This window comes from Gobius niger (assembly GCF_951799975.1).
Source record: "Gobius niger genome assembly, chromosome: 19".
In the NCBI taxonomy this organism is placed as follows: Eukaryota; Metazoa; Chordata; class Actinopteri; order Gobiiformes; family Gobiidae; genus Gobius; species Gobius niger.
The window spans coordinates 18,744,007-18,757,837 of record NC_136870.1 but is presented as its reverse complement, the minus strand read 5'-3'; the positions used below and the strand labels follow the sequence as shown (position 1 = coordinate 18,757,837).

General features: G+C 48.7%; 1 protein-coding gene across 4 annotated transcripts in view; it reads left to right on the top strand.

Moving 5' to 3' along the window:
* sdk2b (sidekick cell adhesion molecule 2b) overlaps positions 1 to 13,831 on the top strand; it is a 468,981-nt gene that overhangs the window by 354,334 nt on the left and 100,816 nt on the right. For all 4 annotated transcript variants that reach the window (XM_079577058.1, XM_079577056.1, XM_079577057.1 and 1 more), the window contains exons 8-9: positions 4,913 to 4,996; positions 10,717 to 10,911. In XM_079577058.1, coding sequence (XP_079433184.1) covers positions 4,913 to 4,996; positions 10,717 to 10,911 — 279 coding nt within the window. The remainder of the gene's footprint in view (positions 1 to 4,912; positions 4,997 to 10,716; positions 10,912 to 13,831) is intronic.

Genomic DNA, 13,831 nt, shown 5'->3' with positions numbered 1-13,831 from the left:
CGGGGGACATGGAGTCAGAGTGGACTCTGTTCTCCTCCTCCATTGTCGATGCGGCTGCTCGTAGTTGTGGCCGTAAGGTCTCTGGTGCCTGTCGCGGCGGCAATCCCCGAACCCGGTGGTGGCGCCCGGAAGTAAGGGATGCCGTCAAGCTGAAGAGGGAGTCCTACCTGGCCTTGTTGGCTTGTGGGACTCCTGAGGCAGCTGAGAGGTACCGGCAGGCCAAGCGTGCTGCAGCTCGTGCGGTCGCAGAGGCAAAAACTCGTGTCTGGGAGGAGTTCGGGGAGGCCATGGAGGAAGACTATCGGTCGGCCTCGAAGAGATTCTGGCAAACCATCCGGCGCCTCAGGAGGGGGAAGCAGTGCTTCACCAACACTGTTTACAGTGCGGGTGGGGGGCTGCTGACCTCGACTGGGGATGTCGTCGGGCGGTGGAAGGAGTACTTCGAGGACCTCCTCAATCCCGTCGTCACGTCTTCCAATGAGGAAGCAGAGGCTGGGGGCTCGGAGGTGGGCTCGCCCATCACCGGGGCTGAAGTCACCGAGGTGGTGAGAAAGCTCCTCGGTGGCAAGGCTCCGGGGGTGGATGAGATTCGCCCTGAGTACCTTAAGTCTCTGGATGTTGTAGGACTGTCTTGGCTGACACGTCTCTGCAACATCGCGTGGCGGTCGGGGACAGTGCCCCTGGATTGGCAGACCGGGGTGGTGGTCCCTCTCTTTAAGAAGGGGGATCGGAGGGTGTGTTCCAATTACAGAGGAATCACCCTCCTTAGCCTCCCCGGTAAGGTCTACTCCAGGGTGCTGGAGAGGAGGATCCGGCCGATAGTTGAACCTCGGATCCAGGAGGAACAATGCGGTTTTCGTCCTGGTCGTGGCACACTGGACCAACTCTATACCCTCCGTCGGGTGCTTGAGGGTTCATGGGAGTTCGCCCAACCAGTCCACATGTGTTTTGTGGACCTGGAGAAGGCGTTCGACCGTGTCCCTCGTGGTGCCCTGTGGGGGGTGCTCCGGGAGTATGGGGTCCGGGGCCCTCTGTTAAGGGCTGTCCGTTCCCTGTATGACCGCAGCAGGAGCTTGGTTCGCATAGCCGGCAGTAAGTCAGACCTGTTCCCGGTGCGTGTTGGTCTCCGCCAGGGCTGCCCTTTGTCACCGGTTCTGTTCATTACTTTTATGGACAGAATTTCTAGGCGCAGCCAGGGGCCGGAGGGTGTCCGGTTTGGGAGCCTCAGAGTCTCATCTCTGCTGTTTGCGGACGATGTTGTTCTGATGGCTTCAACGAACCAGGACCTCCAGCACGCTCTGGGCGGTTTGCAGCCGAGTGTGTAGCGGCCGGGATGAGAATCAGCACCTCCAAATCCGAGGCCATGGTTCTCCACCGGAAAAAGGTGGCTTCCCCTCTTCAGGTCGGTGGGGAGTCCTTGCCTCAAGTGGAGGAGTTCAAGTATCTCGGGATCTTGTTCACGAGTGAGGGACGGATGGAGCGTGAGATCGACAGACGGATCGGTGCGGCGTCAGCAGTGATGCGGTCGCTGTATCGGTCTGTCGTGGTGAAGAGGGAGCTGAGTCGGAGGGCAAAGCTCTCGATTTACCGATCGATCTACGTTCCCACCCTCACCTATGGTCATGAGATTTGGGTAATGACCGAAAGGACAAGATCGCGAATACAAGCGGCCGAAATGAGTTTCCTTCGCAGGGTGGCTGGGCGCACCCTCCGAGATCGGGTGAGGAGCTCAGCTACCCGGGAGGAGCTCGGAGTAGAGTCGCTGCTCCTTCACGTCGAAAGGAGCCAGCTGAGGTGGCTCGGGCATCTGTTCCGGATGCCTCCTGGTCGCCTCCCGCGGGAGGTGTTCCAGGCATGTCCTAGTGGGACAAGGCCTCGTGGAAGACCCAGGACACGGTGGTGGGACTATGTCTCCGAGCTGGCCTGGTGTCGCCTCGGGGTCCCCCCAGAACAGCTGGAGGAGGTGTGTGTGGATCGGGAAGTTTGGGCATCTCTGCTGAGACTGCTGCCCCCGCGACCCGGCCCCGGATAAAGCGGAAGAAAATGGATGGATGGATGGATGGATTTGATAATCGGCTTCTGAACAAATACAATGTAAAGTAATTGTCATATATTTGATTGATTTGATTAAAAATCTTTGCTTCTTACCAGCCAGGTAGGTAAAGTTAATAAAATATTTACACAAACACATACATACTATTTTTTTAAATACTGCAATTCTGATTTAATTCGCCGTTTATCATCAACAATTGCAAATACAATTAGCATCGGGACCAGTGTTGGGGTAGCCTATTACAAACGAGTTGCAAAAATACATTACTTTTTTCAGTAACTAAGGAACATAACATATTACTTAAACAAAATACGGGAATATATATTAGTCATTGCAAATCAAGAAACTCAAATGCAGCATGGCCAATCAAGTTGGACACTGGTGCATAAGATCTGCAGTTGCAGTTGCAGTTTAGCTAATCAAACAAAACAAAACACAAGAGAATGGGGAAAGCGAAGGCAAGGAAATCTCTGACTGCACTTTTGCTCATTGGCATTACTATTTTCAGTTCATATTTTGCCCAAAGTAACTCAAAGTAGTAGCCTGGCTAACACCAGACTAAAATCACAAGTGATATTTAGTCTGGGGACCACCAATTCATTTTCTTGTAGGAGAGGTGTGGTTTACGATCGTCCATACTCGTTTATTGGGCGATACGAAAAAAAAAAAAAAAAGTCTCATGCGTCTGCACGTAGCCATGGCCAATCGTATCATCGTATGAGATGACGTATGACGTACCCGCTGTAAACTTTTGAGCTAAATTATTTAGAACAAGGTCTAAAGCTTGATCAAAAAATACCATCGTGTCTGCTGCTGTCACGTTGGATCCGTAAATAAACTTTTTTATTATTATCCGTAAATAAACTACAAGCTTCCATATATCGAATAGCGCGTCATCATCTTGCCGTCCCTCCTCGCTCTGTGATTGGTTCCCAAATCCACCGGAGATTTCGGCCATGGTCCCCAGGCTGTTGTGCAGTTCGAAATAATTCGAGCGCACACAGCAGCATGGCGTTAGCCAGGTTATCAAAGTAGTGTAACTCTGAACATTTTTCAAACAGTAACATGTAATACCAACATATTACATTTTTAAAGCTGTAGTCACTAATGTAAAATATATTAACATTTTTAAGTAACTTGCCCAACACTTATTGGGACAGAGTCTTGGCATTTATTGGTGCTTTACTTTCGTCTACTCTATTTTTGGTCGTGCTGTATTGTGTATTTCATCTACTTTTCTTTTGCACCCTATATGTAAATGGCTTGAAATGAGACAAATCAAATGTGGCCTTTTACTTGAAATGTCTAAATACTGTACTAGAATGACTCATCTTAGTATTTTGGTGATGCATTATCGAACAATTGCAATTACATCTTTGTATGAAGGAAAGACAAGTTTTTTTTATTTTAGTTAAAGTGGAGTTAAAGCTAGTTTAGGTGGACATATCATGCATCATGTTTTAAGGTCGTTCCAAAGACAGACCTGGTGTAGTATTTCACAACATTCACGCAGTTGGAGTAATCCTCAGACAAAGCTGTTAAATGTAGCTGTTTCTTCTTCTACGGTGTCAGCGCCTCTTTCTGTACGATAACAATTGTGTCCTTGTTCAAACCCAAAAACTGTCCTCCACCTCTTTCGCCCATAATCCAACATCATCAATTCTGAGATACATATTTTCAAATTATAAAATGTAAAATATCAAAGTTGAGGCACCCATAATAAGGTTTTTAATTATTTTTAGGCTCCATATGCATGACCTGTCCACTTAAAGGGATTGCCTGTGACGACAATTACTAATTTCATTATAAAATATGAGAGTAATTCCAGCCTGTAACTGTGTTTAGTCTGATCTTGAGAAAGTGCACATTTAGCTGGTCATGATAGCTTTGAAAAAATCCTTCTATGCAACAAATTCTTTCTGTACTCACAAAAAATAAACAGCCAGCAAGCCCACTGGTTTAATGTGTTCCACCGATCGCTCTTCTGACTCAGTTTTGTAAGCCATTTTGTTTTTGTTTTCACCTGTTTGTTGGAAAAAGCCCAAAAGCTCAGAGGCGCTCCCGCAGAAAGCAGCGCAGTAGGAAAGCTTCGGTATCTTTACAGAAAATAGGTTCATTGTTTCTCGCCCCCAGTGGCTTTTGTAAGTGTAAAATCCGCTCTCCGATGATACGATATTCATCTAAATATAATTTGTCTCGAAGTTGTCAGAGGCATAGCAGCGCGGTTGTGAGGCAGCGAGGGGAAAGTGGTATTGATTTAAAAGGAGAAGACTAATGGCTGGCCTCAAGAAACTGTTTAATAGCACAGCGCCAGTCACTTTCATTGTGGGACTTTGATGTTTTCAAGGTTGTGACGTGATTCAAAACACAACTGGTCCCTTCTCAAACGCACAGAGTTGAAAGGATACATTTCAAACATGATTCACTGGGCTTTAAACCGGGTTGTATGCTGTGGAACTTGCCTATAATGGAGTTGTGCGCCATGTGTTGATGGTTTCAAATGACTTCACAACCTGCCAATAAACTTTAAAGCCTCTGTGCCCATAACTTTTTTTTCTCCTTGTAGAAGAGTGAAATTATTTGCATTCTCATAAAGGAGGGATCTCCGACTACAAGCTCGAAAGATAACAGAAGCTCTCTCGCCCTTGATATAGTACCTCACAAACAACTTTCTACACTTCTATTTGGATTGGAAAGCAGGTATCGTTAAAGTATGAACCAAATTCACACATGTGCCCTCCTCAGGACAGGTCAATCGTAGTGATAAATTAAAATAAAAGAAAGAAGATTTGTGGGTTGTACTGGGATACTGGGAACAGTTGTTTTAAAGTTCTTCTGTTCTGTTTTTCTGTCCCACAGAGCCGCCTCAGTTTGTGAAGGAACCAGAGAAGCACATCACTGCAGAGATGGAGAAGGTGGTGGATATTCCATGTCAAGCCAGAGGTGAGAACAGGCACACACAGTATTTACACAAAAGATTAAAACTGAGAACATTTTATTGTTTTAATCACCCTTTATGAACATTATAAGACAAAAGGAAGCCAGTGCCTATCTACGTAACTCTTCCTCAGTGTCTGCAGTTTCTATCAGATGAATGGGAGCTTGAGGGTTCTGTGCTGAATCTTTACTGCACTTTTCTAGAATGAGATCTCTAACGTGTGTCCAGTTTGGGGGTTACTTCCCAAGTGCACAAATGACCACAGGCACCACTGAGGCCTGCCCCCTCCAGGCCTTTTCCCGCTCCCTCCTGTGCCCTGGTATTATTACTCTAGTTTCTCCTGTTCCTTTTTCCTGATGTTGCAACAGCTTTTCTCGTCTCTTTGTCCATCACCCCAATGTCCGATTGGTTCACCGTCACGGTTCTGTCAGTCTGTATCTGGAAGCCCCACAGGATCTTGGCTCACTCATCCTACATTACAAGCTTTCTTGCTTCAGCCTTCTCCTATTGAGCAGAATGTATACTGCTCAAATAAATAAACTAAAACTAAACTAAACTACTTTGACCTTGGGAGTTCCAGCCCATACGCTGCACAGATGTTCCTCCGCACTATGCCAGACACTTGGTCGTGGCGATCCCTTCCAGCATCTTAACACCCTGCAGTTAGAGTATGTGCTATGTGGGACTGTACCCTTTGAGAGATCCTCCAGGTCAGGATTGTGCGCCTTTCGGTCAGCCATTAAGGGTGAGTCCCATCTCCTGGCAGCGCGTTTGTTTGTGCTGCCAGACACTTCGGAGTGAGTTTCTTTAGCCAGTAGGCTTGGATCATGTCAAGGCCTGGTGCTGTCCAGTTTTTTCTAAGACTCCTTCTTGGATGTCTGCCACTATGATGGAGACTGGATTCTGCTCATGGATGCCACCAGCCACTGTGCATTGCTGCTGTGTGACGCCTCCTTCTTCCAGATGCCATTCCAGTACTGTTCAGTTTCCAGCCTTGGTTGGTTTGCTACTCTACGGCCATTGAGCGCAAACTTTCGCCGGCTAAGTCGAGAACAGCCGGTTCATTCGTCTGGCTTCTTTTCCTCTCGTGTACCTCTTTAGGTGGCTGGCCAAGGTTTGGAGCCTTTGTTTGGCAGCCTCCAGTGCTTCAGGTACGAGCATCTGGCTGGCTTGTGTACTTGCACCTTTCTGAGCCTCTGCCAGTTGACTCGCCTCTCTCCGTGCTGCTTTGATTCGAGCATCCAAACTTCTTTTCCAATGATGGTGTTGTATCATTGCTCTTCCAGTAGCCAAGCGTCTCAAGGATCACTTCTGCTGGAGTGTATATCAGCTCATATGCTACCCTTATATCTGACTTTCTGGGGCTGCTTTATATCAGAATTGCTCAACTTGAAGTAACAGTAAAGATGCGCAGCAATACTGATATCTAAAACCATACCTTCGTGATATAACCATTACTTTGTTCATGTAATAATACAAAAGAATGTCCATTAAACTGACTTGAATCCACTGAGTTATGTGTTTCTCTTTTTGAAGGCAGAATAAGCCTTCCACACAATTTCCTTTTAATCATACAATCTCTTGAAATTGCTCTTTGAATGTTCATATTGCCTTGATGCTACACACAATGGGCACACGACTCAACAGGATAACTAAAGGAGACATCAATAACCTTGAGTATGAAGCCAAATGAAATGTTCTTCAAAATGTCTATTTAATGCAATCCTTCTCAATGCTGTAACAACAACCGCGTTCCGCTACACTTGCTACATAAATGTGTATTGCTAATTCCTTTAGTCTTTTCTTGGAAACAAAAGAGCATGTTTGTGAAGGTTACAGACAGTTTGACCTTTAAAGTTATGCACGTCCCAGTACTGCTGCTTCCATGGGAGCTTAATGAGGTTTAAAAATTGCGTAGCAACATCTAATTCAAACACTATACATCATGCTCCCGCTTTTCTTTCTGAATTATTATAACCTTTTCAAAGATTGTTATGCACTGCTTATTTATAAATGGCACACAATGTATTTTATATTTTATTCACTTGGTGCTTACCTCTCAGTATAATGCAAGATACTTTGAATTTCTCATGTGAGTCTATGTGTTTTTTGAATAAATCCATTTTAGTCCATTGCATTCAGATTAAACAAATGAGTACAATGTTGGCTGCTTTTATAAGTGTTCTTTTATTTCCAGGTAGAAAATGTTTACTTTTATTTCCTGCTGATTGCCCTTGTCGTTTCCACAAAAAACAACCACATTACGAAGACATCTGTGTTGCGAATCTTTAGCGGCAAATTGTAGCACAGTATAATATTTTGCTGTATCATGTGGAGAGTGTGAATTCAAACCACCATTTTTCTTCTATCCATCCATCCATCCATTTTCTTCCGCTTTATCCGGGGCCGGGTCGCGGGGGCAGCAGTCTCAGCAGAGATGCCCAAACTTCCCGATCCACACACACCTCCTCCAGCTGTTCTGGGGGGACCCCGAGGCGACACCAGGCCAGCTCGGAGACATAGTCCCACCACCGTGTCCTGGGTCTTCCACGAGGCCTTGTCCCACTAGGACATGCCTGGAACACCTCCCGCGGGAGGCGACCAGGAGGCATCCGGAACAGATGCCCGAGCCACCTCAGCTGGCTCCTTTCGACGTGAAGGAGCAGCGACTCTACTCCGAGCTCCTCCCGGGTAGCTGAGCTCCTCACCCGATCTCGGAGGGTGCGCCCAGCCACCCTGCGAAGGAAACTCATTTCGGCCGCTTGTATTCGCGATCTTGTCCTTTCGGTCATTACCCAAATCTCATGACCATAGGTGAGGGTGGGAACGTAGATCGATCGGTAAATCGAGAGCTTTGCCCTCCGACTCAGCTCCCTCTTCACCACGACAGACCGATACAGCGACCGCATCACTGCTGACGCCGCACCGATCCGTCTGTCGATCTCACGCTCCATCCGTCCCTCACTCGTGAACAAGATCCCGAGATACTTGAACTCCTCCACTTGAGGCAAGGACTCCCCACCGACCTGAAGAGGGGAAGCCACCTTTTTCCGGTGGAGAACCATGGCCTCGGATTTGGAGGTGCTGATTCTCATCCCGGCCGCTACACACTCGGCTGCAAACCGCCCCAGAGCGTGCTGGAGGTCCTGGTTCGTTGAAGCCATCAGAACAACATCGTCCGCAAACAGCAGAGATGAGACTCTGAGGCTCCCAAACCGGACACCCTCCGGCCCCTGGCTGCGCCTAGAAATTCTGTCCATAAAAGTAATGAACAGAACCGGTGACAAAGGGCAGCCCTGGCGGAGACCAACACGCACCGGGAACAGGTCTGACTTACTGCCGGCTATGCGAACCAAGCTCCTGCTGCGGTCATACAGGGAACGGACAGCCCTTAACAGAGGGCCCCGGACCCCATACTCCCGGAGCACCCCCCACAGGGCACCACGAGGGACACGGTCAAACGCCTTCTCCAGGTCCACAAAACACATGTGGACTGGTTGGGCGAACTCCCATGAACCCTCAAGCACCCGACGGAGGGTATAGAGTTGGTCCAGTGTGCCACGACCAGGACGAAAACCGCATTGTTCCTCCTGGATCCGAGGTTCAACTATCGGCCGGATCCTCCTCTCCAGCACCCTGGAGTAGACCTTACCGGGGAGGCTAAGGAGGGTGATTCCTCTGTAATTGGAACACACCCTCCGATCCCCCTTCTTAAAGAGAGGGACCACCACCCCGGTCTGCCAATCCAGGGGCACTGTCCCCGACCGCCACGCGATGTTGCAGAGACGTGTCAGCCAAGACAGTCCTACAACATCCAGAGACTTAAGGTACTCAGGGCGAATCTCATCCACCCCCGGAGCCCTGCCACCGAGGAGCTTTCTCACCACCTCGGTGACTTCAGCCCCGGTGATGGGCGAGCCCACCTCCGAGCCCCCAGCCTCTGCTTCCTCATTGGAAGACGTGACGAGGGGATTGAGGAGGTCCTCGAAGTACTCCTTCCACCGCCCGACGACATCCCCAGTCGAGGTCAGCAGCCCCCCACCCGCACTGTAAACAGTGTTGGTGAAGCACTGCTTCCCCCTCCTGAGGCGCCGGATGGTTTGCCAGAATCTCTTCGAGGCCGACCGATAGTCTTCCTCCATGGCCTCCCCGAACTCCTCCCAGACACGAGTTTTTGCCTCTGCGACCGCCCGAGCCGCAGCACGCTTGGCCTGCCGGTACCTCTCAGCTGCCTCAGGAGTCCCACAAGCCAACAAGGCCAGGTAGGACTCCTTCTTCAGCTTGACGGCATCCCTTACTTCCGGGCGCCACCACCGGGTTCGGGGATTGCCGCCGCGACAGGCACCAGAGACCTTACGGCCACAACTACGAGCAGCCGCATCGACAATGGAGGAGGAGAACAGAGTCCACTCTGACTCCATGTCCCCCGCCTCCCCCGGAATCTGGGTGAAGCTCTTCCGGAGGTGGGAGTTGAAGACCCCACTGACAGAGGGATCCGCCAGACGTTCCCAGCAGACCCTCACGACACGCTTGGGCCTGCCAGGTCTGACCGGCTTCCTCCCCTGCCAGCGGATCCAGCTCACCACCAGGTGGTGATCGGTTGACAGCTCAGCCCCTCTCTTCACCCGAGTGTCCGAGACACGCGGCCGGAGATCAGATGACACAACTACAAAGTCGATCATCGACCTCCTGCCTAGGGTGTCCTGGTGCCACGTGCACTTATGGACACCCTTGTGCTCGAACATGGTGTTCGTTATGGACAAACCGTGACTAGCACAGAAGTCCAATAACAGAACACCACTCGGGTTCAGATCGGGGAGGCCGTTCCTCCCAATCACTCCCTCCCAGGTCTCACTGTCGTTACCCACGTGGGCGTTGAAGTCCCCCAGCAGAACAGTGGAGTCCCCAGTCGGAGCACTATCTAGTACCCCTCCCAGGGACTCCAAGAAGGCCGGGTACTCTGCACCGATGTTGGGCCCGTAGGCCGAGACAACGGTGAGAGACCTGTCCCCGACCCGAAGGCGTAGGGACGCGACCCTCTCGTCCACCGGGGTGGACTCCAACACGTGACGGCTGAGCTGGGGGGATATGAGCAAACCCACCCCAGCCCGCCGCCTCTCCCCGCGGGCAACTCCAGAAAAATGGAGAGTCCAGCCTCTCTCCAGGAGTTGGGATCCGGAACCCAAGCTGTGCGTGGAGGTGAGCCCGACTATATCTAGCCGGTATCTCTCAACCTCCCGCACAAGCTCAGGCTCCTTCCCCCCCAGCGAGGTGACGTTCCATGTCCCGAACGCCAGAAGCTGCGCATGTGGACCAGGTCGTCGAGGCACCCGGCCTCGACCGCCACCCAGTCCTCTCTGCACCCGACCCCTACGGATCCCTCTGCGGGTGGTGAGTCCACAGGAGGGCGGGCCCACGCCGTCTCTTCGGGCTGTACCCGGCCGGGCCCCGTGGGCAAAGGCCCGGCCACCAGGCGCTCGAGTTCGAGCCCCAACCCCAGGCCTGGCTCCAGGGTGGGGCCCCGGCTGCGCCATGCCGGGCGGCGTCACGGTCCTTGTTCTTTCATTGTCCATAGGAGTCTTGTGAGCTGCTCTTCGTCTGACCCGTCTCCCCACCATTTTTCTTCTCCATTCTTCAAATTAATCTCCGTAGGACGCATAAAAGGCAAACACCGATGTTGTTACCCCATACTGTGGATGTTAATGTCTATATGTCCTCTCCACAGGAGTGCCGCAGCCGGACATTGTGTGGTACAAAGACGCCGCGCCCATCGACCCGGTGAAGACGCCCCGCTACAGGGTGCTGGCAGGGGGCAGTCTGCAGGTCAACGGCCTCCTGCCCGACGACACCGGCATGTTTCAGTGCTTCGCCCGCAACGGGGCAGGCGAAGTGCAGACCAACACTTACCTGGCTGTTACGAGTGAGTATAATAAATGATGGTAATATACTGTTACCGCATTGGAACACTATTTGTTTGGCTACTTAATACACCAAGCCCACTACTTAAAGGATAAAGACATAGGGAGTCACAGCATGTTTATGGGTATGTTGCACCGGATTTAGCATTTGAAATCATGTCTCATTAGTGCCCTAAATCTGTTATAAGCCGCATTTTTTTTGGTGCAACTTATATTTCAAAATGTATAATTTCACGTGTTTGTTATTTTCACACTGACAGCTGCTAGAGGCTTGTGTACCAGCATATGCAACTCCTCTACTACCAAAATTTAAAAAAACGGTAATCGAGCAGCAGAAAGAAAGTTTGGAGTGAGCGAGAAATATGTGAGGGGCTGGCGAAAAGCGGAGGCTAGTCTTATTGCAAAACACAAAAGCTTGTTGCAGGCTAAAAGCTAGATGGCCACAGCTAGAGGAAAAAGTTTGCAAATAGGTGCTTGAACAACGTACTGCCGGGAGAGGCTTGTCAATGGAGCAGTTACGTCTCCATGCCCTGGTAGTTGCCAAGGCTGGTGCAACTTATACTCCAGAGCGACTTATATATGCTTTTTTCTTCTTCGTTTTGAATTTTTTGGCTGGTGCGACTCATAGTCCGGATAATATGGCACATGAGAAAATGCTGCGTGTGTGTGAATGCTCGTCTTTTGAGGGTTCACACTTAGCTGTGATCGATTCAGTTCGCCTGTCACTCGCCTAGAAAATGACCAAGACTGACTCACAGGGAGCAGCTGGGGAGAGAAGACGCCATGTATTTGTGTTCGAGCATAGAGCTACATTGATCAGAAAAGTGCAAAATAACAACGTAAGAATCTCTCTGGATAGTCCGATTGCACACAATGCCTTATCATTTGGTACCACCACCCACTACTACTCTGTATAAATGGAGAGGGCTGTGTCAAAATTGGTATTGGGAGTAACAATTATTTCTAGAGGGTGGATTGTTTCTCCAAATATCACTGGGAAAAGGATTAAAATGGCAAACACTGTGAGAAAGTGGGCTCCAATAAAGGATCACAACAATTGCTTTTACACCAGAGTCCCATTAAAAGCTCACTGCGATCAGTAATTGCTTTGCTAAAGTTGAAACGCGTAAGCGCCAAACGGGGAAAGCACGTTTACTCATTTTGATTTCCTTTCACCAAAGTACAAGTGACACAAAATGTTGAAACAAGTAATAAATTGTGCAAAAATAAACAAAAGCTGTATCTTGTGAGGAAAGTGCTTGAAAGGGGGTGGGTTAATATTGTGGCTGATTGTGACTCTTCCCGGCTCCCGCTGTGCCATTGTAACTGTTAGAGGCATCCCACTGTTGCTGAGTAACAAGCCCCATTATTCACTTCAGTCCCACAAAACACGAGTCGTTCATTTTTATCGCGGCGCCAGATGCACTTTTCAGCATCTTTACATTTCGATGAAAGAGTCTAAACCCATTTGGGCTGCGAGATTAAACTAAGTATCATTTACACAATTTTAATGGTCGGAGATATGACATCACACCAAGCCTGCAACTTTTATATTTGTACAGTTCTTCGCAGATACATAAATGATCCATTTATTATCTAAGCATCATGAAATGGATTTGAACTATTTTTTTTCTGTACATGCCAACCATAACTTTAACACTTTTAGTAAATTGGAGCAATGTTTTGGAATGGCTTCGGCTAGAATTCTTCCTCCACCACTTTTTATTTTTATGGATTTTACTATTACCATTACTCTTTTTACGTCTCTGTGTCAAAAAGAACGCCTCTTCCAACCTTTGTTTCACCCTTTTCAGTCCATCCAGGCATGTATACATTACCCTAACCCAGTGTCTTTAAACCGTCCATAATCATTTTACCTGCCGCGCCTCAATTTGGTATTTTTCTGACATCTAATTTTCTTCACTTTGTCTGCCTTCCCTCAGCCTTCACTCCGGGCTCTTATCAGAATTCATGATATTCCACTCCACTCCTCTGTCCCACTTCTGCTGCCTGGCAGTCTTCCCTTCTCCCCTTTCCTTCTCTTCCACCTCCTCATCATCTCTCCTTCCCTCACTCCCCTCGCTGTGTGTCCTGATTCGGTGCCAAGCTTATTCTTCCACTATTTCGCTATTTCCTCTTGGGACCCATACCGTTTCATTTCTGACTACCCATAACAGCTTTGATTTATTGCAGATCGGCAATAGGAATTTTGGCTATGCGCATTGCAGTTTGCGACCCACTTGCTGTAACTTAATGGTATTGTGTTGGCAGCATGATGGCAGAGTGGTAAGCACTCTTGCCCGGTTTTTGTGTTCAGTTTGCTTATTCTTTTGTGTCAGTCCAAAATATGCACAATAGATGAACCTGTAGCTGCACTCAATAGGTTTCCCCATGTGGTACTGCAGGAGGGGTCAAAAGTAAAGAACACATTTCCCTAATGGGACAATAAAGTATGCTCATTTGTTGTTAATGCATTCCCTCTTTGTGTAAGCACTTTGTGTGGTTTGGGATTTCCTTTGTAGCAAATGGAAAAGTGTGCGGAAAATAAAACTTTCTAAAAAGCTCTGAGGAAATAAGTTTGCCTCTCCTCAGGCTGATCACAGAGCGGGAAGATTAAATGGAAAAGTGACCTCAAATTACTTTTAGTGATTTTTGATTTTCTGTTGTCTCTGCGTGGATGGTTTGGCTGTGAGGAACTGGAAAGGACCGAAGCCGATCAATATATTAACACTGCGGTTTGTCGGAAATCAAAAACAGAAATCAAAGCTGATGTCAGCTCAAGTCAGACCTGCAGTTTGGAAAAGCAAAGTCTTATGTCTCAAATTTAGGCTTAGTTAAGTTGTCCAGGGACTACAGATGAAAAATAGCCTTCTTGGCTTATTGTGGTGCATTTACAGAAATGTTCATTAATGCACAATGTCC